The 24,432-nt window shown below is 35.3% G+C and overlaps 1 protein-coding gene across 3 annotated transcripts in view; it reads left to right on the top strand.

Annotated features, from left to right (window-relative positions):
* ADGRB3 (adhesion G protein-coupled receptor B3) overlaps positions 1–24,432 on the top strand; it is a 799,670-nt gene that overhangs the window by 730,981 nt on the left and 44,257 nt on the right. For 2 of the 3 annotated variants that reach the window (XM_067702873.1, XM_067702874.1), the window contains 5 exons: positions 11,692–11,842; positions 14,513–14,582; positions 16,900–16,966; positions 19,863–19,948; positions 24,236–24,334. In XM_067702873.1, coding sequence (XP_067558974.1) covers positions 11,692–11,842; positions 14,513–14,582; positions 16,900–16,966; positions 19,863–19,948; positions 24,236–24,334 — 473 coding nt within the window. The remainder of the gene's footprint in view (positions 1–11,691; positions 11,843–14,512; positions 14,583–16,899; positions 16,967–19,862; positions 19,949–24,235; positions 24,335–24,432) is intronic. The other variant, XM_067702875.1, reaches the window with a different exon arrangement.

Raw genomic sequence — 24,432 nt, 5'->3', positions numbered from 1 at the left:
CATAAAGTTTTCATTTAACTTTGTGAAATGTTGATGCTTAAAGCCACAACACTTACTGGTTTTAATGATTCATTCCATTTGGCATTTGCATATGTGTTGGTGGAATCTATATAACCAGAACTGTACTTTTTTAAAAACAGCTTTATTAAAGTATAATTGATATACAAAGAACTGCACATACTTAATGTGCGCAATTTGTACCATCACCACAATCAAGGTAGTAGATACGTCCAACACTTTCCAAAGTTGCCTTGTGTGCCTTTCTTGTTGTTATTGTCTTTAATAGAACACTTAACATGAAACCTACTGTCTCAACAATATTTTTTCTTTTTTTAATTAAAGATAGTTGATTTACAATATTATATTAGTTTCATGTATACAACATAGTGATTCAATATTTTTGTAGATTATACTCCATTTTAAAAAATATTGACTATATTCCCAGTGCTGTATAAATATATCCTTGTAGCCTACCTATTTTATGCATAATAATTTGTACCTCTTAACCTCCTATCCCTATCTTGCCCCTCCCCCATCTCTCTCCCCAATGGCAATCACTAGATGGTTCTCTATATCTGTGAGTCTGTTTCTGTTTTGTTTTATTCATTCATTTATTTTATTTTTTAGATTCCACACATAAGTGATAACATACAGCATTTGTCTTTGTCTGATTTATTTCACTCAGCATAATACCCTTCAGGTTCATCCGTGTTGTAGCAAATGGCAAGTTTCATTCTTTTTTTGGCTGAGTAGATTTATCTGTTCATCTGCTGATTGGCACTTAGGTTGCTTCCATATCTTGGCTATTGTAGATGATGCTGCTATGAACATTGGGGTGCATGTATCTTTTAGAACTAGTGTTTTCATTTTCTTTGGATATATACCCAGGAGTGGAATTGCTGGATCATATGGCAACTCTACTTTTAGGTTTTTTGGGGGGGTTTTTTGTTTGTTTTCTGGTTTTTGTTTTTTTTTTGTTTTTTGTGGTGCGCGGGCCTCTCACTGTTGTGGCCTCTCCCGTTGTGGAGCACAGGCTCCGGATGCACAGGCTCAGCGGCCACGGCTCACAGGCCCAGCCACTCCGTGGCATGTGGGATCTTCCCAGACCGGAGCATGAACCCGTGTCCCCTGCATCGGCAGGCGGACTCTCAACCACTGCGCCACCAGGGAAGTGCTATTTTTAGTTTTTTAAGAAAACTTCATACTGTTTTCCATAGTGGCTGCACCAATTTACATTCCCAACAACAGTGCACAGGGGTTCCCTTTTCTCCACACCCTCACCAACATTTGTTATTTGTTGTAAAGCTATACTTTTACATGGTGCATTTTTCTGTTTTATTTGGTGATGATTTGGACAATAAGGACAAATCACTTAATATCCTTTTTGTTTGTTTATAATAATATCTATTTATTTAAAAGCTATACACTTTTATTTCAAAAAGAATTTTTGGTGGCTTGAAAAGATATAGTATAACCACGTAAATATGAGTATTAGCAAAATCAGGTCCCTCATGGCACAGGCAGCATATTGTAGTGAAAGGAGCACATGCTTCTTCATTTGCTACCTGTGCAACTTCAGACATGACTTCACTGAGTTTCATTTCCTCAGTTATAAATATTGACCTTGTAACATTGCTGTGAAATTAACGTTTAAGACAGAGGATGTGCTTAACAACTTAGTTTTCTCATCATCTTTTAAAATGTAGTAAAACACCTTTAAATAAGTTTGTTTTGCCAAATGAAAATATTTCATGTATTTGATTAAGGTTTTAATTATGATCCTATTATTAACATCTATCATTTATTGTGCACTTACTGTATGTGAAGTTATGTACTACCTTTGTGTAAAGCCCTTTTTATCCATTATCTTATTTCACTCTCACAACAATTCATTTTTAGTCTGTAAGAACTACCATTTTCTGAATATTACAAATAGGAAATTATTAGTGTAGCCTTTAAAGGACTGTCTTTGAAAATCACAATGGTGGTGAGTCATAATTTCTTCCCATAGCAACATTCATATGTAAAGAGTTATGGATGCATCCCAAAATTATGCTGTGTGTGTCTTGTATTGAATACATGTTTTATTCCATGAGAATAGCAAGGTATACACATTTATAATTTATTTATTATGGACAAATCAGTATGTGAATACAGGAAAGTATTAAAATAATTCAAATACGAATTCATTCATATTAAGGAATTATTTCAGTTTGTCTAAGATTGTTAAATTGTTGTGACAACTGCAATAATTCTTGATTTCTCCATAAATGCTGAAATTAAAGTATATGGATATTGATACTGTTTGATAGTTTATAAATATTTCCCTGGAGTGCTTCATCTCAATATTCTGTTTTTCATATTTTTAACAAAATCAGGTTTCTCTGCATTCTATATGTTCCATGGAGGTTTTATTATATCATGTATCTCTCATCAAAAGCATTTTCTCTTTTGCTTTTTTGAAATATTTACAAAATAGTTATCTAAGATTGCTTATTTTTAAATGTTAACACCCTTCTCTCTGACTTATTTGAATGTTGGAAATAAGGTAAACACTGTGTTTTGTTCTTAGAATTCTTGAAAATCTGCCAAATGAAAAGAGGAAATAATTATATTTCACACTTTGAAAAATTCTTCACTGTAATAATGTAAAATAGTTTTCAAGTTGGAATTAAAGAATCATTAAGATTTGAAATAAACTAGTAAAATAGACATCTTTGATAAACCTAATAAGACGTAAGAAATATAGATAATCAAACTTAGAAATTAACAAATGGTATTTCTTAAAACTTATGAGAGGGCTTCCCTGGTGGTGCAGTGGTTGAGAGTCCGCCTGCCAATGCAGGGGACACGGGTTCGTGCCCCGGTCGGGGAAAATCCTACATGCCGCGGAGCGGCTGGGCCCGTGAGCCATGGCCGCTGAGCCTGTGCGTCCGGAGCCTGTGCTCCGCAACGGGACAGGCCATAACAGTGAGAGACCCACGTACTGGAAAAAAAAAAAAAAACTTATGAGAATATTAATATAACCAGATACTAAGACATTGGAAAATGTAAAGGAAAAGGATAATTTCCTGAGAAAACATAAATTTCCAAAACTAATTAATTAAAAATTAAATTAATTCAAGAAGAAGTGAATATCCTGATGAGGTCTTTAATTAGAGAGTATTCATGGTATTGTAGAATTTTAGAGCTAGGGAAGCCTTTAAAGATCATATAGTAAAGATCTCATTATGCATGAGAATGTTGAGGTTCAAAGTTTGTGTGGCAAACTAAAAGAATTCCATTCATGAGCTCTGGAAATTAGGAAGTCAGGGGTTATTCGTGTGGGAGGGCAATTCAGGGGAGATGCTGTATGGCAAGAAGAGAATATGTGAGCTGGTAGTAAAGAAGTTCATGAACAGCTTAACCTTTCAAGAATTTTGACAACTGGAAAGAGAGAAAGCAACCCGATGAGAACCAGTCCAAAAAAAGGCAATAAAAAAGTGGTTGATTGGCTGGTTTGTTGGTTGAAGATAGATATTTTAACAGACTTGTAGGCTAGGAGATTATGTATATAAGCATATAGAAGCTAACTAAATGGGGAGAGTATAGAGCTGACCAAATGTAGGGTCGAGAGTAGTTACTATGTATCAAGCTCTTTACATAAATCATGCCATTTAACCTTTACAACAGTCCTACAGCATAGGTGCTGTCAGCATCCTCATTTTTACAGCAGATGAAGCAGTGTGTGAACCTGCCTCTTAGCTCTATTACACCAGCTCCTGGAAGGGTGAGGGTCTGCTCTGGAAAGGAGGCAGAGGTAGATGAAGCTAAGTGTCCCAGGGAATATGAGATTAACAATACTATTGATGGTCTGTACCTCATCAGTAATGTTGAAGGCAAGCCCATCTGATATAAGAGTAAGGGGGAAAGTTGGGACCTGAAAAAGATGAAAAAGATTGTGAGGCTTAGGCTATTAATGAGCAAAATAACATTGTCAAAATGCAGTGTAGTTAGATAGTTAAGGAAGTGCACAAGCTCTGGGGTCAGAGACAATGTCTTAACTGCTCCTCCCCATTCAGTAACCATGAAACATGGGCCAAGTTACTTAGTGTCTCCAAACCCTCATGTGCCAAATGGGGATGGTGATCATCTGACTACACGTTATTCTCTTTTATGCCATTAGGAAAACCTCTATCCTGCTTTATTCTTCTTTTGAGACTTCCTGGAGGATTCTTTGTATTGGGTTTGCTCCATGACTTAGAATTGGCCTGTCAAGCTTAAAAAAAACAAAAATTGATGGAAATTGCATTGAATATATTTATCAGTTTGGAGAAGATTGACATTTACATGACACTGAGCCTCCCAATTCATGTACATAATATATTTCCCATCTATTCATGTCTTGTTTTGTGTACTTTAATTAAATGTTAGCATTTTCTACATGAAGCTCCTGCACATTTTTGTTAAATGTATTTGAGGTGTTTTATAATTTTGGTTGTTATTTTGAATAGGACCTTTTCCTTCATCTGATAATCTTTCCCTAGTGATTCTGTTTTATAGGTGCAATGTCTTTTCTCAGTTTCTGAAGGACTTAATCTGTTTTAGAAATTTTAATTTTTCTGTTACCTCTATTATCTCTCCTCCTGCCTCACTTTTTTTTTTCTTCGCTTGGCTTTTTTTCATTCTTCCACGTTGGAAGATTTTTTCAATTATCTAATTATCTTTTGCTGTGTAATCATATATAAAAGCAAGACCCTAAAAAGTGACTTGAAGTTCTCTACTAGGATAGATGGACTTATTGAAAGGTAATCTACATGTTAATCAAGGATGAGCCAGGGTATGAAGATTTTTCCCCTTTGGGGGAGAATTTTAACCTCTGACCTGCTGGCATTTGGGGAGTAGAAGTGAGGGCGACAGAGAGGGAGGGCCCTATGGTTTAATACATACATTTGTATCTGCCTTGTACACTTACCCACTGAGACTGGTGTCTGAGTTCAGAACCCAACCCACTGAATTTTTCAAAGACTAAGCCTCCCTGTGACAGTGCTAGGCTGCATTGAGCTGGGAAGAAATAGTTTCAGCTGCTCTGTATGTAGAGTTTTCAACCAACCTGGCTCTTTTTCAGTCCCATGCAAACTTGGGTCTTCCTTCCATTTCTGGCCCCTACTGTTTCCACGTGTTAAACCCTCTGAAGGTCTGCAGAGTGACTTGGCTCCATTACAGTCAGTATTTCCTCCACCACCCCCTCACCCTACAAGAGCTTAGGCTGTAACTTTCTCTGCCACTCTAAGTCAGTTACACCTCCTTCCCTCAGCATCTTCTGAATTTGTCAATGCCTTGAGTTCATTCACTCTTGTCTACTGCCTATTCTCTTTTTTTCCTGTTGCTTAAAAATTTGGCCATTTTAACATGGTTTGGGAGGGAGAAGAAAGACAAATCAGTCATGAGTAGTTAGAAATTTTGTACTACATCTTCCAATGGATATTGTTGGTATATAAGGAAGTCAGTTTTGTATATTGATATCAGTGTACAGGAAATATAATATTTGTATGTTGATCTTATTTGCAGCCACCTTGTTGATTCTTCTTATTATTTCCAATTTTTAAAAAATTGATCCTTTTGGGTTTTCTAGTAAGGAGATATATTTCTGCAATGATGAAAATATTGTCTCTTCCTTTGCTATTACTTTTTCTTATATTGTTTTGGTGAGGACCTCCTATACAATTTAGAATAGTAGAAGTGATGGTGGGCCTGCTTTAATTCATGATGGGAATGCTTCTAATATTTCACTATTAGATATGATTTTCAATCATAAGTTTTGGAGAGATAACCTTTATTAAGTAAGAATGTTCTCCTCTATTTGTAATATGTAATGAAGATATCTTAAATGATCATTGGATTTTGAATTTTATCAAATTCTTTCACATTTATTGATATGATCACATGGTTTCTTTAATCTGTTAATATAATAAATTATATTGAGGGTCACTTTAAATGTTGAAATCATCCTGCATTAGTGGGCACACTTATTTGACAGTGATTTATTATCTTTTTTTCTGTATTTCTGGATTTGATCTTTAATTTAATACTTTCACATTTATGTAGATAAGTGAAAGTGGCTCATAGTTTTCTTGTTCATTTTGATGTCAATGTTATTCTAGCCTTGTAAAATGAATCAGATACTTCTCATCTTTTTCTTTGGTCTGAAAATATTTTATAAAATGGGACTTATAATACATTGTTTGTTAGAATTTGCCAGTAAATTTTTCTGAACCTTCTGTCATTTTTGAAGATTTCTTTTATTACCTTTTACTACCTTTCCATTTTAGCTAAGATTAAATTTTATCTCTCAGGCCAATTTTGATCATTTATGTTTTTCTTGAAGAATGTCCATCTTATGTAGATTTTCAATTATATATATATATATTACCTGCTATTCTTTTATGATACTTTTAATAACATTTTTTATTCCTAATGTTATTTATTTTTCTTTCTCCTCCACCCTTTAAAAAACCACAATAGCCAAAGGTGTAGCTGCTTTATTAGCCTCTTGAATCAGCTTGGGTTTTGTAGATCAATTTGACTCTTTTTAAATTTTTTCATTTGTAATTTCTGCTTTTGTCTTTATAAAACTCCTTCTGATTTCTTTAAGTGGCCCATTTATTTTCATTTTCTCTTGTTTTCTGTCTGTGGCTTTAACTCTCCTGAGTACTGTCATAGTAAAATTGCACAAGTTTTGATACTGATTTTCAGTTCTAAATAGTTTATAATTTGGATTTTAATTTCTCTTTAATTTATTAATTATTTAAAAGTTTTCCCCCCAAGAGGTACATAATTTTAATTTTGATTTCTAAACTCATTACATTGTAGTTTGTGAAAATGTCCTGTATGTTATCAAACTTCTTAAGTTTATTTTATTCTACTTTCTGTCCTAGCACTAGTTAACTGCTATAAATATTCTATTTGTATTTTAAAGAACTGCACATGTTGTTTCTGATGTATAATATTGCAAAGGAAGAAGATTAATCACTTTTATTGATTGTTATAGTATTCCATATTACTATTTTTCTCCACTTTTCTGTGACTTTCTGAGAGCTATAGGTTTTCTTTCATTGTAAACTTAGTTTGACAGTTTGTCCTTGTAGTTTTCTCAGGTTTTGTTTCATATACTTTGGAAACTTGTGATGAGTTTCATAGAAATGTGTTACTTTGGAAACTTCTTTATGGCCTGCTCCTTTTATCAGTATGAAAAGTCCTTCATCTCTTTTAATGCTCTTTTCAATATTAACATTGTGACATCTGATTTTTTTCTTATTAGCATTTGCTTAATATAGCTCTTTCATCTCTTTATTCTCAGTCTTCCTATGTCATTGTGTTTGAGGTCTCTTATAAACTCATTACTGGATTTATTATTTCTTATGCAGGATAAAAGTTCTTAACGTTTAACTAGTGAATCTAAAGCATTCCCATTTATTGTGATTCCTGTAGTTTGGAATTATTCTTATCCTCATTTAATTTTTCTGTGTATTATATTTTCTAGTTGCCCTTTTGCCTACCATTAATTGGACTGATAGATTTTTCTTAGTTCAATTTTTCTACTATTTTACAAATATGTTGTTTCCACCATTTTTGGTTACCTTAACATTGTTAACATAAATGTTCAAACATGTCTTTCTAACATCTAGAGTTACTCAGTATCTGAAATATTCCTGCAGACAAAAAAAGAGGCTTCAACATACTTTTAAATTACCCTGCTCCTTTGCAACTTTTATGTCTCACCTTTTAGCCCTCATTGATAGTATTTTGAATTATATATCCAAGTGGCTATATAATAAATATATATTTTTAATTTTTAATAAGCATTTATTAAGACTTAACATATTTTAATATTGATATTCATGAGACTTCTTTTGTCTCATTCCTTTCTTCTGGATTTTTTATTATTATTGGTTTTTATTGTCTAGCAGTTCTTTCAGAGAGAATCTTAAGGTAATAAACTTCAAAGTTCCTTTCCATTCTAAAAAATGTCTTTATTTCTGCCTCTACCTGAATAATAGTTTTGCTGTGTGTAGAATTCTGCAAAGTTATTTTCCCTTAGAATATTGAAGATAGCCTATTGTCTTCTTATATCCTGGGTTGCTCACAAGGAATCTGACGTCAATGTGATTCTTATTCCTTTGGAAGTAATCTTTCTTTTGACTCTGACAGCTTCTAGGATTTTGTCTTTATTCTTGATGTTCACAGATTTCATCACAATAGATCTTGGTGTGTGTGTGTGTGTGTGTGTGTGTGTGTGTGTGTGTGTATCTGTCTTCCAGCTAGAGGATCTTTAATGTTCTGAGAAATTTCCCCATAATATTTCTTTAAAGGCTTCCTCCTCCCTAAATTTTCTCTCTTTTTTTCTTCCAAAAATACTTTTAAACAGATGTAGGAGCCTCTGTATCATCCATATATCGTACATCTCCTACTTTCCATGTCTTAATCTCTGCTCCTAATGGGTAGCTTTGGGCTTGGTATTCTTCATTCCTCCCTCGTCAGCTCTCTGTTTATCAGGCATTTCTCACAGTACCTAGTCTACCATAGTTTACATATCTTTTCTTTCCAGTTATTTTATGCAACCTTTTCTGTTGTCCCTATGGATTGGCAATGAAAAGTGTACGTGAAGGTTATAGGTATAAACTGTCCTCAGTTTGCCAAGTTAAATACCTTTCCAAGTTTTGTAATATTTATCAACAACAGGGAAGGAGGAGCCGAAGAAGTGGATGTTGAGCTTGAAGAGCTAGTGAGTGGCAAGCTGTGAAGACCCAGCTCTGATGGAGTTGAGAGCAGACACACATGGGCTGAGTAAAGACAGGGTGTGAGAGGGTGGAGATCACCACAGAGGGTCCGGTGGCAGGAAGAATTGACCAAGAGACAAGACATGAACGTTGACAGAAAAGGAAAATCAGAGTTTGAGTTTATAAGTGGAAAAGTCCCCAGTACTGTGGGGATCCAAGGATAGGTGATCTCTGTGGGTTCCTGATGTGGGATTTAGGTTCTGTGGAAGAAGAAATCAGAGAATCCTGAGCCCCAGACTTAGAGTGGCCACCTTCTGGAAACTGATGGGACAAATGTGAAAATAACAGACTTTATTTGAAAATCGCTATTTATAAAAGTTGTACTTTAAAAGACAGCTTAGCAAATATAAGACATCAGTAGAAAAATCAGTGTGTGTTTCATGAAGTGCATATCTGAGTATACTGATCCTTCACGTGATAATGAAGCAAAATGTAGCTCCCTCTCTCTCAGCATCATAGGGTTTTGCTGTACCCTTTGTACAAGATTAGTTTTGTAACTTTAGACCTCTTTAGTCCACAGATACACCTTTATTACATTGAGACAGCTTAATTCCATACTTGGAGCACTGTCTAGTTGTATATGAATTTCATCTGATCATAGTAGGATGCCACCACCCATAGAAATGGGTCTTACTTCTCTCGTTACTGTATATTTCCCCACACACGTTGTGACCATATTATTGTCCCGAGAGACATGAATTCTCAAAATATAAATGTCAGTAACCCCAAATTATTTGTATTATGTGTATTTCAATTTACATTAGAATTAAAGGGAGTCTCATAAATCCCAAAGTAACAAGCATAATATAGCGAGAGCAAATTAAGTCACTGTAGTGAGACCTTGAGCATTTTACTACTTCTTACAAAATGTCAGTGCCTCTAGCACTTATCATTTAAACATTTCAACATTTTGCATTGTTTCACGTAAGCCTGTACTGATAGTTTATAAATCAATAAACACATACAACTGAGAGGAGACGACCAGTTGGAAGGAAATGACAGGTGAATTAGAAAGTGTAACTAGTCCAGGAATTGAATGGAAGGGTTATCTTTGAAATTCAAATCGGGATCAGGGACCACAGATCAAGAAGGAGCAAAGTAATCAGCCTGCAGATGTTTAAACTTCAATGTGGAAAAAAGTCTGTGTCTCAAGTACAGGAGGAATCACAGTTGGTTAAAACTCCTGCATTATGGCTGAAACAGGAGTAAAGGGATGAGGAAGAAGGTGCTGGAAATCCATGACTTTCTCAGACTGAAAGTTATCAATTTCTTTATGGATTGCTTTTTTTTTTTACTTTTTATTTTATATTAGAGTTGATTAACAATGTTGTGATTATTTCAGGTGTACAGCAAAGTGATTCAGTTATACATATACATGTATCTATTCTTTTTAAAATTATTTTCCCATTTGGGTTGTTACATAATATTGACCAGAGTTCCCTGTGCTCTACAGTAGGTCCTTGTTGGTTATCCATTTTTAATACAGCAGTGTGTACATGTCAGTCCCAAACTGCCATCAGTTTTGTAAGAATAAACTTAAGTACCAAGTAGATTTAAGTACCACATGAAATAAGGAATCCCATGCTGAGAAATGGTAACAGCATTTTTAGTACTACTTAAAAAAATGATGATTATACTCATAATCGATTAAGCAGTTGCCATCTGCCTAGCACAGTCCTACTCAGCATCTGTACATTATCCCTCCTCATTAAATCAACCTGGTGAGATAAACATGGTAAAGTTTTTTTATATATGATTAAAAGAACTGAAAAGCGAAATTAACATCTGGTGAATTTCCAAAGAATAAACAAATAATTTGAATAATTTGGGTTAAATTTTTTTAAAGATATTCTGCTATAGTGGATCGGAATGGAGATGGGAGGATGGGGATTGTATTTTTATTTCTTTGTTATGAGTTTTTAGTGATTTTTTTTGTAGCTCTCTATGTTTTGCTTTTTTTTCAATTTTTGGAAACAGCAAGACTGAAACTGACAAAGGAAGAAATTAGTTTGCTTACTGGGACTGGTTTATAAAGACTGGCATTTTAACAAGATTTACACAAAGAAATTATACCAGTAGTGAAGTAAGTAGCAGCCTTTACCAAAATGAAGCTGCTCATCTTTGCAGATGAGTCACAAGTAACTAATGGTGGCACATTTAAGTGATTAAGTCGCACAAAGAAAAAGATCTCTGAAATCATGGCTGTGTACTGCCAGTGACTTGGTTAGCTTTTCAAAATGATTTGATTAGGATACACATTATAGTGTAATAACACAGAGCAATGTATTAAGTGCTTTGAAATACGTATGCTATTTTTTTCTAGGCTGTTAGCCAGACTTCATTTTGTACTTTGCCCTTACACCTTGAATATCACACTTGTATAAAAAAGCATAGTAACTTTTTTCTTTTGAAAGGCTGTGGCGATATAATCTTAACATCAACAGATAATACAACAAAGCATTATTGGTTAAAAAGGAAGGATAAAGAATGTACCAAAAAGAATTATGCAAGATGTCTGTAACTTAAATTAACCCAAAGAAAGGATCATTCCCATAATTATGTTTCAAGAAAAAAATTCAAGTAAAGTATTAATTTAAATCTCCCTAGAGTTTAAATTTACATTCAGGCTTACCTCATGAAAAACTGAACACACAAGTGGAATTAGGACATTTTTTTCTATCATAGATAATGTACAGCATAAAGACTCCAGGGTCTCTAATTTCTGTAAATAATTACTCTGTCACAAAGCAGAGGTAGATATTTGAAATAAAAGCAATTACTTTTGCTTTTGGAGATTGGGTTGGAGATTAACAACCTTCTGAAGGACATGTGATGCCCACATATTAAGTGTGAGTCTTTTCTGTTTCCACAGAGCATCTGTACAACCACCACTGCATTTTTGCACTTTTTCTTCCTGGCTTCATTCTGTTGGGTTTTGACTGAGGCGTGGCAATCATATATGGCTGTAACTGGAAAAATTAGGACGCGGCTTATAAGGAAACGCTTTTTGTGCCTTGGATGGGGTAAGCATATTAATATTCCCTTTCGTACTCTTGTTAAAATGACCTTGAACACTTCTGTAATGAATGAAGCTGGAGAGTGTGATTATCCCCAGGCTACTTTGTCTAATTTGATATGAGGAAGTGGAAATATAGGAGGCTGGTCATATTTGAACATTCGTTGAGCGTTTGGAACTTTAAAAGGGAGTGAATATTAGATGACCACGTAGCTGGTCAGTTGATAATCAATAGTGCCCACGTGGTAGGAAATGAGACCTGAGGTGTCTACAGACAAGGAATCAAAGTGTTCTCTACTAATAGGTTCTGGAAACACAAGATGTCTTAAGATGTGCAGGGCTCAAAGCATGATGTTCTAGTCATGTACACTAACCATGTACTGTACTCCCCACAAGAAAACTCTGAGGACTCCATTTCAATAGAGCTATTCGCGTCACAGGAGAAATCTGTTCAGACCGTGAGTGAAACCTCATGGCTAGTCCGTGGGGTCCTCAAAGGAAACACAGAATTGCTGATGGGCTGAGGATGAATTAATTCTTCATTAGGAAAAGTTTCTGTCACATTGACTTATGAAATGGACATCTGGAAGACCTATACATTTCAAAGGACCAATTCTAATGTTTAATTGGAATTAATAAATTGGTTTAATTATAATTAATTAATTAATTAGTTTAATTCACTTAAGAAACTAGTTTTAGGGAAAAAAACAGGATTTTGTCTTATTTGCCTTTGAGTTTCAAAAGACCTGCACTAAAAAACCTGGAGAATTTTGGACCAAATATATAAGAAATGCCTAATGTACCAGAAGACTGGAGAATAGGATGCTAGAGGGACCCTGAAAAATTAGAAATAAGTGGACTTATTACCATACCAGAATAATTCATGCTGGAAAATATAGGATGAAGAACATGAGGATTATCCATCAGTTTTCAGCTAGGGGATGTCATGTCTGCACAGGGAAATGGGAAAACCATTAAGAAGAGATTGGAGAATGTAATGTACTCACAGTTTCTTAAAAGTTTTGTCTGGATTTCATGTTAAAGACCTTCTAAAGTTGAATCAGGAATTGATTAGGTCTAAGAACTACAGTATGCAGGGAAATGAAGACTTTCCTTGAAGTATAAAGACTAGCAATTTTCAGGAACCTTAGCTACCTTATTTAACATCATTACCAAAGATGATATTGAGGAGAAGGGTGCACAGCTGGTCTCCAGGATGACAGCTAATATTAAACTCCTCTGGGTAGCAAAAAAGCTAAACCAATGGTTCTAGACTGTCAGGAGGTCTGGGAGTGGGCAGAATAGTGGCATATGAGTTTCATGACGGCAAAGGGCAACATAATAATTTAGAAAATTTTTAAATCTAAATTGTATGGAATGAAGATTATTAGCTCTTCAGCTGGGACCCAGAAGAGAATTTTTTTCTAACAAACTCGGTCTGGTCAATCAAAAAGGTCAACTATATGAAAAAGGAAGAGAAGAAGGAGGACAAGAAAGGGGGAGGAAGAGACATTATACATATAATTATATACATACATATATTTACAAATATATGTGTGTACATATATATATGTGTGTATACACACATATATATATATATATATATATACAGAGAGATATATACATATACACATACATATAATATCATATATATGCAGAGAGAGGGAGAGACCAGCATTTGTTTAAAAGAACATGGTGTGTTCCTCAGAGGCGCTCTTTACAGTTCCCATCATTTAAACCTCGTGAAGGAATGTGATGTCATTTGAAGATTCCCAGAAGAGAATAAGAAAAAATGATAGGAAGAAAGAAGATGGATGGAGGGGACACAGGAAGATGATGGATTTTTCAACCTGAAAACACAAACATGGTCTTCCTGATAAAAAGGCATGACCGGATAAACCATTAGGTTAGACTGAACTCCATTCGCCAAAAACAGGGAGTTTCCATTGAACTTGAGCAAGGTAAGCATGATTCATAGAAACATAAACTGAAAGATGTCAGGTCAGAATTGGTGCAGGAATGCAGGCACTTGAATGCCAAGAGGGACTAAGTATTGTCCGGAGTGATACCTACCTAGAGGTTCATGAAGAAAAACTGGCATAAATTCCCTGAACTTTGTTCAGGATTGTTAAAGGAGTATGGGCAGGAAGGCTAAAAATCAATTCCTCGAGCCCTTAACCCTGTTCCTACATTCTTGTTATAAGTAAATCATAAAGAAGTAAGTGATTTATTTTTTCTATCTTTTTATAAGTACAACTTGATGTGGATCGATATGAGGCCAACTGAATGTTCCATTTCTGTGATACTCCATCACACCAGAACATCCTTTTTTTGCCTTTCTGATTTTATAAATATAAATTTCCTTTATAAGAGTGTAAACCCCTAGGGAAAAAAACAAAAGATATACTAAATCTCTGTTATGAGTTTCCTTTAAACCCATGTCAAATGCGGTGGTAACCTAGCAACATCAGAGAAATGCGCTGACTTAAAAACCCAGCTGGTGTACTCATGTTTTTGTACTTGGAAGAAATTTTGTAATGGAAACATACTTTATGAAGTGATTCATCTGAAGGTAGTTCCTCCGATTTCAGCACTCCAAGTTTGTTCTGGCTTTGCTTGAGCCAGTGTGCACAGTGGTTGTAGCTGAATGTGAAGTGTGACAATGCTTTTCTTGCAGGTTTACCAGCATTAGTGGTGGCCACATCAGTAGGCTTCACCAGGACAAAAGGATATGGCACTGATCACTAGTAAGTCCGTCCACAGTGATAAATCTTGTTTATTATTAAGTAGATCGTCAAATATGCTTCATTAGTCTTGGCTGGCACTGCTGATGGCTTGCACTTTATCACTGAGTCATTAACAATGGTATAAGTCATATTACTGAGGAATGATGGAAGTGGCTTAAATGCACAAAAGTTAAACACTAAATGCTGCAGGACTATTCAGAATTCTTGTTTCAGTCTCCCATGTCTTTGTAAGACGAGCGTCCTTAATTTCTAAAATATTTCAATATTTACTTTGCATGTTCAATCTCAGATACCTTTTTTAAAGAACTGGATAAACCTTGAAATGTTTACATTTTAGAATATGATTCCGATCTGAGCTTCTGATTTCACAGATGATAGTATATACTGGTAGCCACCAAATTATGTCACGTTAGTTCAAGTTTTGTTGCTATGTTAGGGTAATGCATATTGAAACCTGTAGGTCAGGGAATCAATAGACTCCAAATCAGAAAATTCCTGGGCTGTGGAAGAAATTAGAAGGGAGAAAAAGGGATGTGGCGTCAGCCCACCCTAATCAGAGCTGGAATACTTATAACATTCTATGAGAGAATTTATAAGTCAAGACTACATTTAATATTTCAAATGTAAAGCAATGCACTTTCATATTTTACTTCATCTGCTCTTTCAAGTTGAGGAGACAGTAGAGAAATGAGGAAAGAGATGTGCATCTTATTAGAGGCATACGTCTTAAAGGGAGATGCCCTGTTTAACTGTGCTCAGGTTTGAGATAGGGATTGTTGCTAATGAGGCCCTCCGGTGGGTACATCCAACTGGAGAGTGTGCCAAAAGACACCACGTCACCTGCCACCCGAAAGAAACCTCCAAAGAATTGCAAGAACTCATGTCGTCAGAGCACTTGCTTTTCTTATGCACTCGACAGTACAGAAAAATTCCCTGGTAGCACATGCTGTAGAGCAGTCCTAGTACAGCACCATCACCTTTAAGCTAGCTTTGCACAGTAGCATGCCTCTTTTTGAAAGGCACCATGTTGGGGACATGGAAAGAAGTAGGATTATAGATGGCACAGTTCCAGCTTTCAAGGAGTGTATGATTAACAATGAATGCAATACGATGAGGAATGTATCAGTTTGAAGGTGAATTTACACAAAAATGCAGTAGAAATTGAGTAACAGTCTCAGAGACACCAAACTGAAGCATTCTATCAGACTAAGGGCTTTTTCTCCAGGTATTTTATTTTTAAAATAGATATTAAATCGTCGACCTCGAAGTGGAAAAGTAGACTTTTATCTATGCACTGTTATGGCCAAGGAGCAATAACTAGATGCAGACTTTGAATCCACACACACACGCACACACGCACGCAGGCACACACGCATGCACTGATTTACATAGTAACATTCACCTTATTAAGTGTATATAATTCTGTGAGTTTTAACAAATGCATAAGTCATGTAACCACCACCACAGCCAATATAGAAAAGTTCTTAGAAGAGAGAGAACAGTTATTGTTAATTGTTGATTGTTGCTCACTTTGGAGGCAGTCTGCTGATTCTGAGGACTGAGAAATAATACGGAAAGGGTCAGAGGTCAAAGACAAGTGCATGAAATGGTGGGCATGACTGCATCAAGGGGACCTCTTGACAGCCCTCTGCTATGAGAGAATGAGTGTTTTTACCTAAGTGGTTACCATGTCTCTAGCAATGCAAACCTGCCTCTCTTGGTGAAGCTAGTAATTGAAACAAACACAGCTGTATTTATTTTTATTCAAAAGCTTATCTTCAGTGATTTTTTTAGTAGTCTAAGAAAAAGTAAAATTAGAAGAAAAAAAAAGCATGCAAAATGTAGATTATCCATTCTTTGCAATGATGGCTTTTAAACCAATGTCTCCCACTATCTCAATGGTCTCAAAGAAGAACAGGTAAATGGCACATATAAGACTCTAAAAACATGCTGTTCTTGCTTCAAAGTATATTTGAAAAATTCCGTAATGGATGTAAAGCAGCATTTTACAAAACTTAATCATCACCTTTGTACTGAAAGTCAGTATAAAAATCTCACTGCAAGAGTAATTTGTCTAAAATGTTTTAACTGCCCAACAGTAAGACCTTATAATCAAAGCGTCTTTTCTGTGAGAGGTATATAGTATTTCTTACTCACTAAATGAGCTAATCTTAGCTTTTTTCCACTTCTTCTGTGCTATTTTTTTTAAACTACAAACCTTTGAAATATGCCAAAATTCCAAGTTATTTGTATCACACTTTAGTGGTTTAACCCTTATCACTAATTTTTGTTAGTTTTTATCTGATGTTATTTTCAGCTGCTGGCTCTCCCTTGAAGGAGGACTGCTCTACGCTTTTGTGGGACCCGCAGCTGCTGTTGTCCTGGTAAACACCGAAATCAACTTAGTTTGTTTTCTTAGCAAAGGAAGGTTACCTCGTTTCCATTAGAGAGACACTTCCGTATTGTGTAGAAATGTTAAAGTTCAATGAATCTTTGCTTAAATTTGAATGTTAACTGCCATTCAGTCCTTTATTACGCTAAAATATTCTTATTTTGAAGGCTGAAGAATTAAACGTGGGAGTGTGGGATTTCTCTTACAGGAATTTCACATTTGTGACAAAGTTTAAGTTTTGGTAAATTCTTCCTCATTAATGTATAGAATTTCATCATTATTATTTCAACTTCACACTACTCTGTATGAGCTACATAGTTATTAAGATCTCTTAACAATAACTGTGGCTGATACCAAATAGCAACAAGAAAATATATGTTCGTGGGTAAAAGTTTCTTAGCCTCCGTGCTGCAGACATCTTGAGCTGGACATTTCTTTGTTGTGAGGCTGTCCTGTGTATTTATCAGCACCCCTGGCACCTACCTACTAAATACCAATAATACCCTTCAGTTGTTAACAATCAGAAAATGTCTCCAGACATTTCTCAATGTTCTCTGGGGGCAAAAATCTCCCCCCCACCCCGGCCCTGGCCCCAGTTGAGAACCCCTGCCATATGTTATGCATAAGTTATACAAATTTTTCTTTTCTGAATCAGAAAATAATTCCTTTACGTGTTTGTTTATAGGAACATGAAAATTTCCCACTAATCTGCCTTTCTTTCTCTCTCTCTGAATTTATTGATTACAAATCTTTCTTGCCTAATAAATCTTTGAAAAATGTTAGAGAGTAAAGAAACGATCTGAATGAAATACAAAGATCCATTTCGCTGTACAATTAGATTTCTAATTGAAAAGTTACCCTTTGGTTTCTTGAACAATTCATTCAATAAATTGGAAGCTAGCGATATCTTTCTTAATAACTCTGCGTGACTTTTCTTCCTGTAAAGCTTGTCCTTCCGCCTCTAAATTATAACAGAGAGCAGGAACTGTGTGTGACTCACAAGAAAAAGAAAATCTAGGCATGAGGGTTAGAAGAGCATAGGGCAAATGAAACTATTGCACACATTTTTGTCTGCTGCATTAAATTTTTATGTAATCAATTGAATTATTTCCCTAGGCTACTAGGTTAACATACCTATAACCCTAAAATGAAGAAACAAAAAGTACGTGCATAATTGAAAGATAAAAGGTCTTTGGAGTGGTGATGAATCCCCTCATGATTAAATTGTAGATAAATTGAATCCATGGAATACACTTTCTATTTTTTAGTTCAAATAATAGACGTACAAAGATGAGTAACTCTTTCTCTTGATCAAATGGCATCTTGTAAGGAAGCTATGAAGAGTGACACCTAAGTCCTTACCTCACGGGTGCTTTGGATCTTCCTTACACCAGTAATTCAGCAGATTTCAGCTTTATGTTCCGTCTGCCCAAAGCATGTTGGAGAAGTGGAAGTTTCTTTTTTTACTAACTGGTCATCCTGCTTCATTTAAAACAGAAGTCTTGTGAACTGCTAGTTTCAGTGTAAAGGCTTCACCATTTGCATTGGGGGTCGCACCAAGATTCTTTTGACCATGGAGGGTGAGGGGCAGGAAGGCAAAAAGTAGAAAATATTTCTCCTTGATTATCTATCTTGGTTCCAGCATTGTACTGGATTCCTTTATCAGGAAGCTCTGGTAGGTTAGAGAACCGGGAGCTCTTAGAATAAAGCTGCTACATATAGACCACGGTGGGGCTTCCCTGTTGGTCCAGTGCTAAAGAATCCACCTTACAATGCAGGGGACGTGGGTTCGATCCCTGGTCAGGGAGCTAAGATTCCACATGCCGCGGGGCAACTAAGCCCGTGTGCCACAACTCCTGAGCTCTCGCGCCTCAACAAGAGAGCCCGCGTGCCACAACTACAGAGCCCACGCAACCTGGAGCCTGCGTGCCACAACTAGAGAGAGAAAACCTGCACGCGGCAACGAAAGATTCTGCATGCCTCGTGGAAGATCCCGTAAGATCCTGCATGCCGCAACTAAGACCCGACGCAGCCAAAAATAAATTAAATAAATAAATAAATAATAAATAAATCTTTAAAGAAAAATAGACCACAGCAATCTCTACAGCTTTTTACAATTTGACTTGAGAAAGACAAATATGTGTGATTTCATTTCCGCTGTATTATGCAAAAGACCTTTTGAGTGGGTGAGAGAGTCTTAGGAAAGGCTGAGAAGGGTTCAATAGAGCACATTGTAAAAATTAGTGTTAGTGTACATCTTAAAGGATGCAGCTGAGTTGAAGAGGCTTTCTCCTTTGTCTAGAAAAGCATGGTGCATTAAAATGCTCCCTACCTCATGGGAGAAATAGCTGCACACTGTGCAGAATTGAGGCGCTCTGTTCTCCCAGCTGGGAGCAACAACAAATCCTTAGCACCTTTGGATGCCAGGGCTCACCCTAGCCACACACTGCGAGACAAAGTCTTTTGATTCCCAGGCATAGGGTAAAACTCATTAACCAATTTATTTTATTCAAGGATGACTCAGAGAGAAGAATGCCAGCTTGGCATAGTATGGCAATTGAAAAGTTCGGCAGTTGAATGTTAATTTCCTCAGTGTAAGCTGCAAAGCATAGAAATTAAATGTGCTTAATGCACTTTAAAACATTAAGGTCACACACCTTTCCAACTCATGAGGATCCTTTAAGAGACAGACACTAACACCACTGTTAAAGTGTCCCAGTTTCCTTTACACACTTGTAAAATATTTGAGAAGTGCTTCCTATCACTACCATTGTGATTATATAATTCTGCCGAGGTTGTGAATGGATAAAAGTGGGTTTTCAGGAAAAATCAGGGACCCGATCCCCTTCAATATCATTGAAAGGCCAACCTTTGTTTCTATTTGACAGGTCAACATGGTGATTGGCATTTTGGTATTTAATAAACTTGTTTCAAGAGATGGGATCCTAGATAGAAAGCTGAAACACAGAGCCGGGTAAGCTGCAACTGGTGGATTTCGAAGGGTCTTTACCAGTGCGTCCCATACTCCAATCCCAGGTCACCGACTGCATTTGACCGTGCCTTGAATTTTGTTCTTGACAAACTGGTGTGTATGGTAGATTCTGTCATTCAAGTTTCCAATGGGCTATTCCTAAAGAGGTGGGACCAAAATCTGAAAATAATTAAAAAGACCATTAAGAAAATCTGGATTTGTATGTGCATATTGCCTCTTTGTAAGATAAGATTAAATGTTAAGACTAGCCTTGAAATTCTTGTCCTTGGGTGTGGGCTTCCAAAGACCTCCTAGTTTTAGTCACAAAGGACAGTAGGGTAGATTGAACATAATTTCAGTATGGGACACAAGAGAATCAGGACAAGCAAACCTTAGGAGGGCAAAATACTACATTTTCTTTGATTCATTGTATATATCAGAAAAAGTCTTCACTTGAAATAATCACTTCTGAAACACTATTCTTATCATATGTATTCATTTTTATGACATGTTCACTATAACTTGCTACAAAGAGTTACTCATAATTGTCACTTGCACATTTTAACCACTTATAAAATTTTGAAAAACATGTCCTTTAATTTTACTGTCATTGTAATATCACCATATCTAATGACTTAATAACATTTCATGAGCAGGTTGATAGCAGCTTTTTAAGGTTATATTGTTAGCTCATATAAATTTGTAAAAACTTGAATGAAATATTAATGCCTTTGAGTTTCCCTTTGTATCATTTTTTATAAAAAGTTTATAGCTTTCTCCTTTCTGTTTGACTGTACTTTCATTCAAAACTTAACCCTTAATTGTTCTCATTTCTTTAATAATTTATGTATTCTTTAATAGGCATAGTATTTTATCACTGACTGGTGGGAATTTCAAGTCCTTTGTGTATTTATAATCTATGTAATGATTTATAAGACAAGATAGTCCAGGCAGTTTTTTTTCCTAGTAAAAGACTAGGTTTAATGGCTTTCAGTATAAAATTGGATATCAATCATATCAAGCATTAGAACTTGCAGTGATGAATAAAAACATCATTGGAGGCTCCTTTCTGAGGGGGAATCACTTCCTATCTAGAGACTGTCTTCACTTCAGATGAATCTCTAAAGCAACTTGAAATAGGCAGACTTGAACTTGTACAGACACTGAGATTTCTATACCATGTGAACTTGAAACTGTCACACTATTACTCATTAGTCTGACGTATGGTTAGAATTGGAGCAATAGCTACTTCAGTTATTTCTTGCCTAGATTAATCATGTTAGAATAAATTGTTCATATTGGGTACTGGATATAGAAACTCAGTTCTGCCACTAGTGGTGTAGACTTGTATAATTATTATTTTTAATTGGGGGGTGGAGTGGGTTAGTGGTTAGGATAAAGCTTTAAAATAAAATAGAAATCCACGCTCAGTATTTAGCTCTGCAGTTTCCTAGCTGTGTGTGGGGATAATAACTCTCGCCTCATAATAGAGTCTATGAAATACAATGTGTATAAAACTTTCATTAGAATTTCTAGCAAATAGCAAGCACTCACTCAGCAGGTGGTGGCTATTGTTATGATGGGTGAAATGAAGAAACCAAGCTGCACAGCTGGCTTGCAAAGGACCCTGAACTTCTGTCAATCAAGCATCCATCATTCCACCATTCATGACACCAAAGTCAGAAAAAGAGACGAGATTATCAGAATGAGCTTAATGCTAAGGATTTATTAAACTCAGTCAGAATTGTTTTCTCATTTGATTATTTTATACGTAACATCCAGTTCGATTCACATAGCTCTTTGGAAGAGATAATATAGGTTTAGGAGAAATGACAACATTGTCATATTATGAATTTAGAAATTACCCATTTCAATCTACAGAATAATTTTTAAACCTTTATTTCTAAAAATATCATTAGAAGTTACACCTGTTTTACTGGAAAAACTGAGTCAAACAGTTTTTTGTTTTTTGTTTTTTTTCTGGTACAAAGGCCACTGCTGGAGAAATAGGGATGATGTTACTACAAGTTGTAGAAGCAGGATGCTGCTTACTGTCCAAAGCAGAAAAGGACTATTAACAAATTAATGACTCTAGGCTTAAATATTTTTTCTATAGTAGAAAATCTTATTTTAGCTTAAAGATTGAAATTTGCTCTCTATTCCAAAGTGTGATTGAATGTCTTTTTTTAGAAGATATGAGTATTTGCAGCTAATTTTTAGTTCACAGAGAAGCAGTGGGACCAGTAATAAAGACTTCAGTGAAGAACAAATAATCAGAATTATCTAAAGAAACATTGGGCAGGAAGCTAATTGATTAACTTAACAATTGATCTCCCTAATTGTAAATATTGACCATTTCAGGTTGTTTGTATATATATATATATATATATATATATATATATATATATATATATATATATATATATATATAAAACAAGTGTTTCTTTTGAAACATTATTATTTATTTAGAATCAAATATGGTACCAAGATGTTCCTCCTCCCATTTTATCTACTTCTTCTATCTATTCCCTTTCTTCTTTTTATCATCAATTATTAGAAACTGCCAGGCATATAGTTTATGCTCAGTAAAGATTTATAAAGGAATGAGTGAATGAATATTTAAATAATAGTACAATAGTTTGACAAGTTTTGTAATACCCAAACTAGATTAACTTTTTCTGATACATAAGTGTATTTACCAAGGGGGAATTTACTGCAAATATCAACACATCTTATATAAAATGATAGTTGGAAAGAATGAAAACAAGATACAATGACATGTGTCTTTTTAGAACATCTCAAGTAAAATATTTTATTTTCTCTTTTTTTTTCTGCAACAGAACTTTCTCATCTACTATTTTAAAGTATATATTGTGGAGACCACTTGTCTAGGCATTCTCCTGGGAGCAGTTTCACACACACACCGGCCATTGGGGCATTCATGAACCAAACTGGGTAGACTCTTATTACTTCTTATTTAGAAAAGTCTGGACACCTGTGTCTAGTACATATGCCCTGGGTTGAAACAGTAAAGTGAACGGTTTAGAATCATATTCTCCACCCCCATATCTAACTCTGAGAGCTTTGATTTTTCTCACGGGATCTACAGGTCAATTTACTTAATAGCTTTCAGATTTATCATCTCATCCAAGTGCAACTCAACAGTGAAGGCACGTCTTTGAAAGAAACCAGACTTTCTGAATTAGGAGCCCCTTATGACTTTCTCTGTTCTGCCATTTTTATTTTACACATAGTAATACAGGCCCACCACAATATTATTTTTTTGAAAAACCTACTGGGCAAACCTATATTTTAGACATAAACATCACATGGGAATGGACAAGAGACCACAGAAAATTATTTTAAAGTGTTTTGAAATTTGATTCAAGTAATTCTTTTTGGTTTTTCCTAAAACTATAGGGTTCTAAAAACGAGTCATTTTCAAAGGACTTTTTTCTAAAGAAAAATGTGTCAAGTTTTTCTACGTAGTGTGACTTTGCTTCTATGAGATAATAGATTGAATCTGAATTTACCTGCAATATCCTCTAGACTTGAATAGACCATTTAAAAGCTATTGGAGTCTATGACAAAATGTGCAGAAAGAATATTTTGAACTTGGTGACTATGTTAAGTGTGTTTTATTAAAGCAGAAAACTATCACTCTTTTTATTATCAACTAATATTTCATCAAATTTCATCAGCCCCTATATTCAGATCATCCTAAAATATAGACAGTACATTGATGCTATAAGAAATTTCCAAATATGAATATGTTGAGATAAAAGCTACATCTTCCACAAATGACTAAAAGCCTAAAATATATATCTCCCTATATTGGACTTCTGAGATACATGTGTACATTTCAGAAGGTTTTAATTGATATTATGTGTCTTCTGTAAGTGACATTGAAAATATTTGAAGCTAGGAATCCTTACCTGTTTGATTATCAAGGGTCTGAATAAAGGGTTTTCACTGTATGTCTACACAAACACATGCTTTTGTTTAACTCAGTGTATTGGGCAACTTTGATCTGTAGACACAAGGGCCATTTATGGTGTAAATTATGGAAATATGCTTCTCATGTAACAAAGGCCCATATTATTAAGCGGTGAATGTTACAAAAATAATGTGTAGTGTAAATGCATCTTTAACACGACAGAGAGCATTCTTCTTTGATAAATATACTTTTCTGCATGAAATCGTATTTAAAAGCTAACTTGCAGTGGCAACTTTTTTTTTGGTGACAATTCAATATTTTGTTCTTTTTGTGGGTGTTCTGTTTGTTTGCAGTCAGATGAGTGAGCCTCATAGCGGTTTGACGCTCAAATGTGCCAAGTGTGGAGTAGTTTCAACAACAGCTTTGTCAGCCACCACCGCCAGTAACGCCATGTTAGTCCCAATCATTTACATCTTCTTGTGACAAATCTTTTACCGTGCATGTGAGAAAATGCTACGATGGAAAAAAAAAAAATCATGTTTGCTAATAT

The sequence above is a fragment of the Pseudorca crassidens genome, chromosome 13 (genome assembly GCF_039906515.1).
Source record: "Pseudorca crassidens isolate mPseCra1 chromosome 13, mPseCra1.hap1, whole genome shotgun sequence".
NCBI lineage: Eukaryota > Metazoa > Chordata > Mammalia > Artiodactyla > Delphinidae > Pseudorca > Pseudorca crassidens.
Note: the sequence above shows the minus strand (reverse complement) of the source record. Positions and strands in the feature narration are given on the sequence as shown.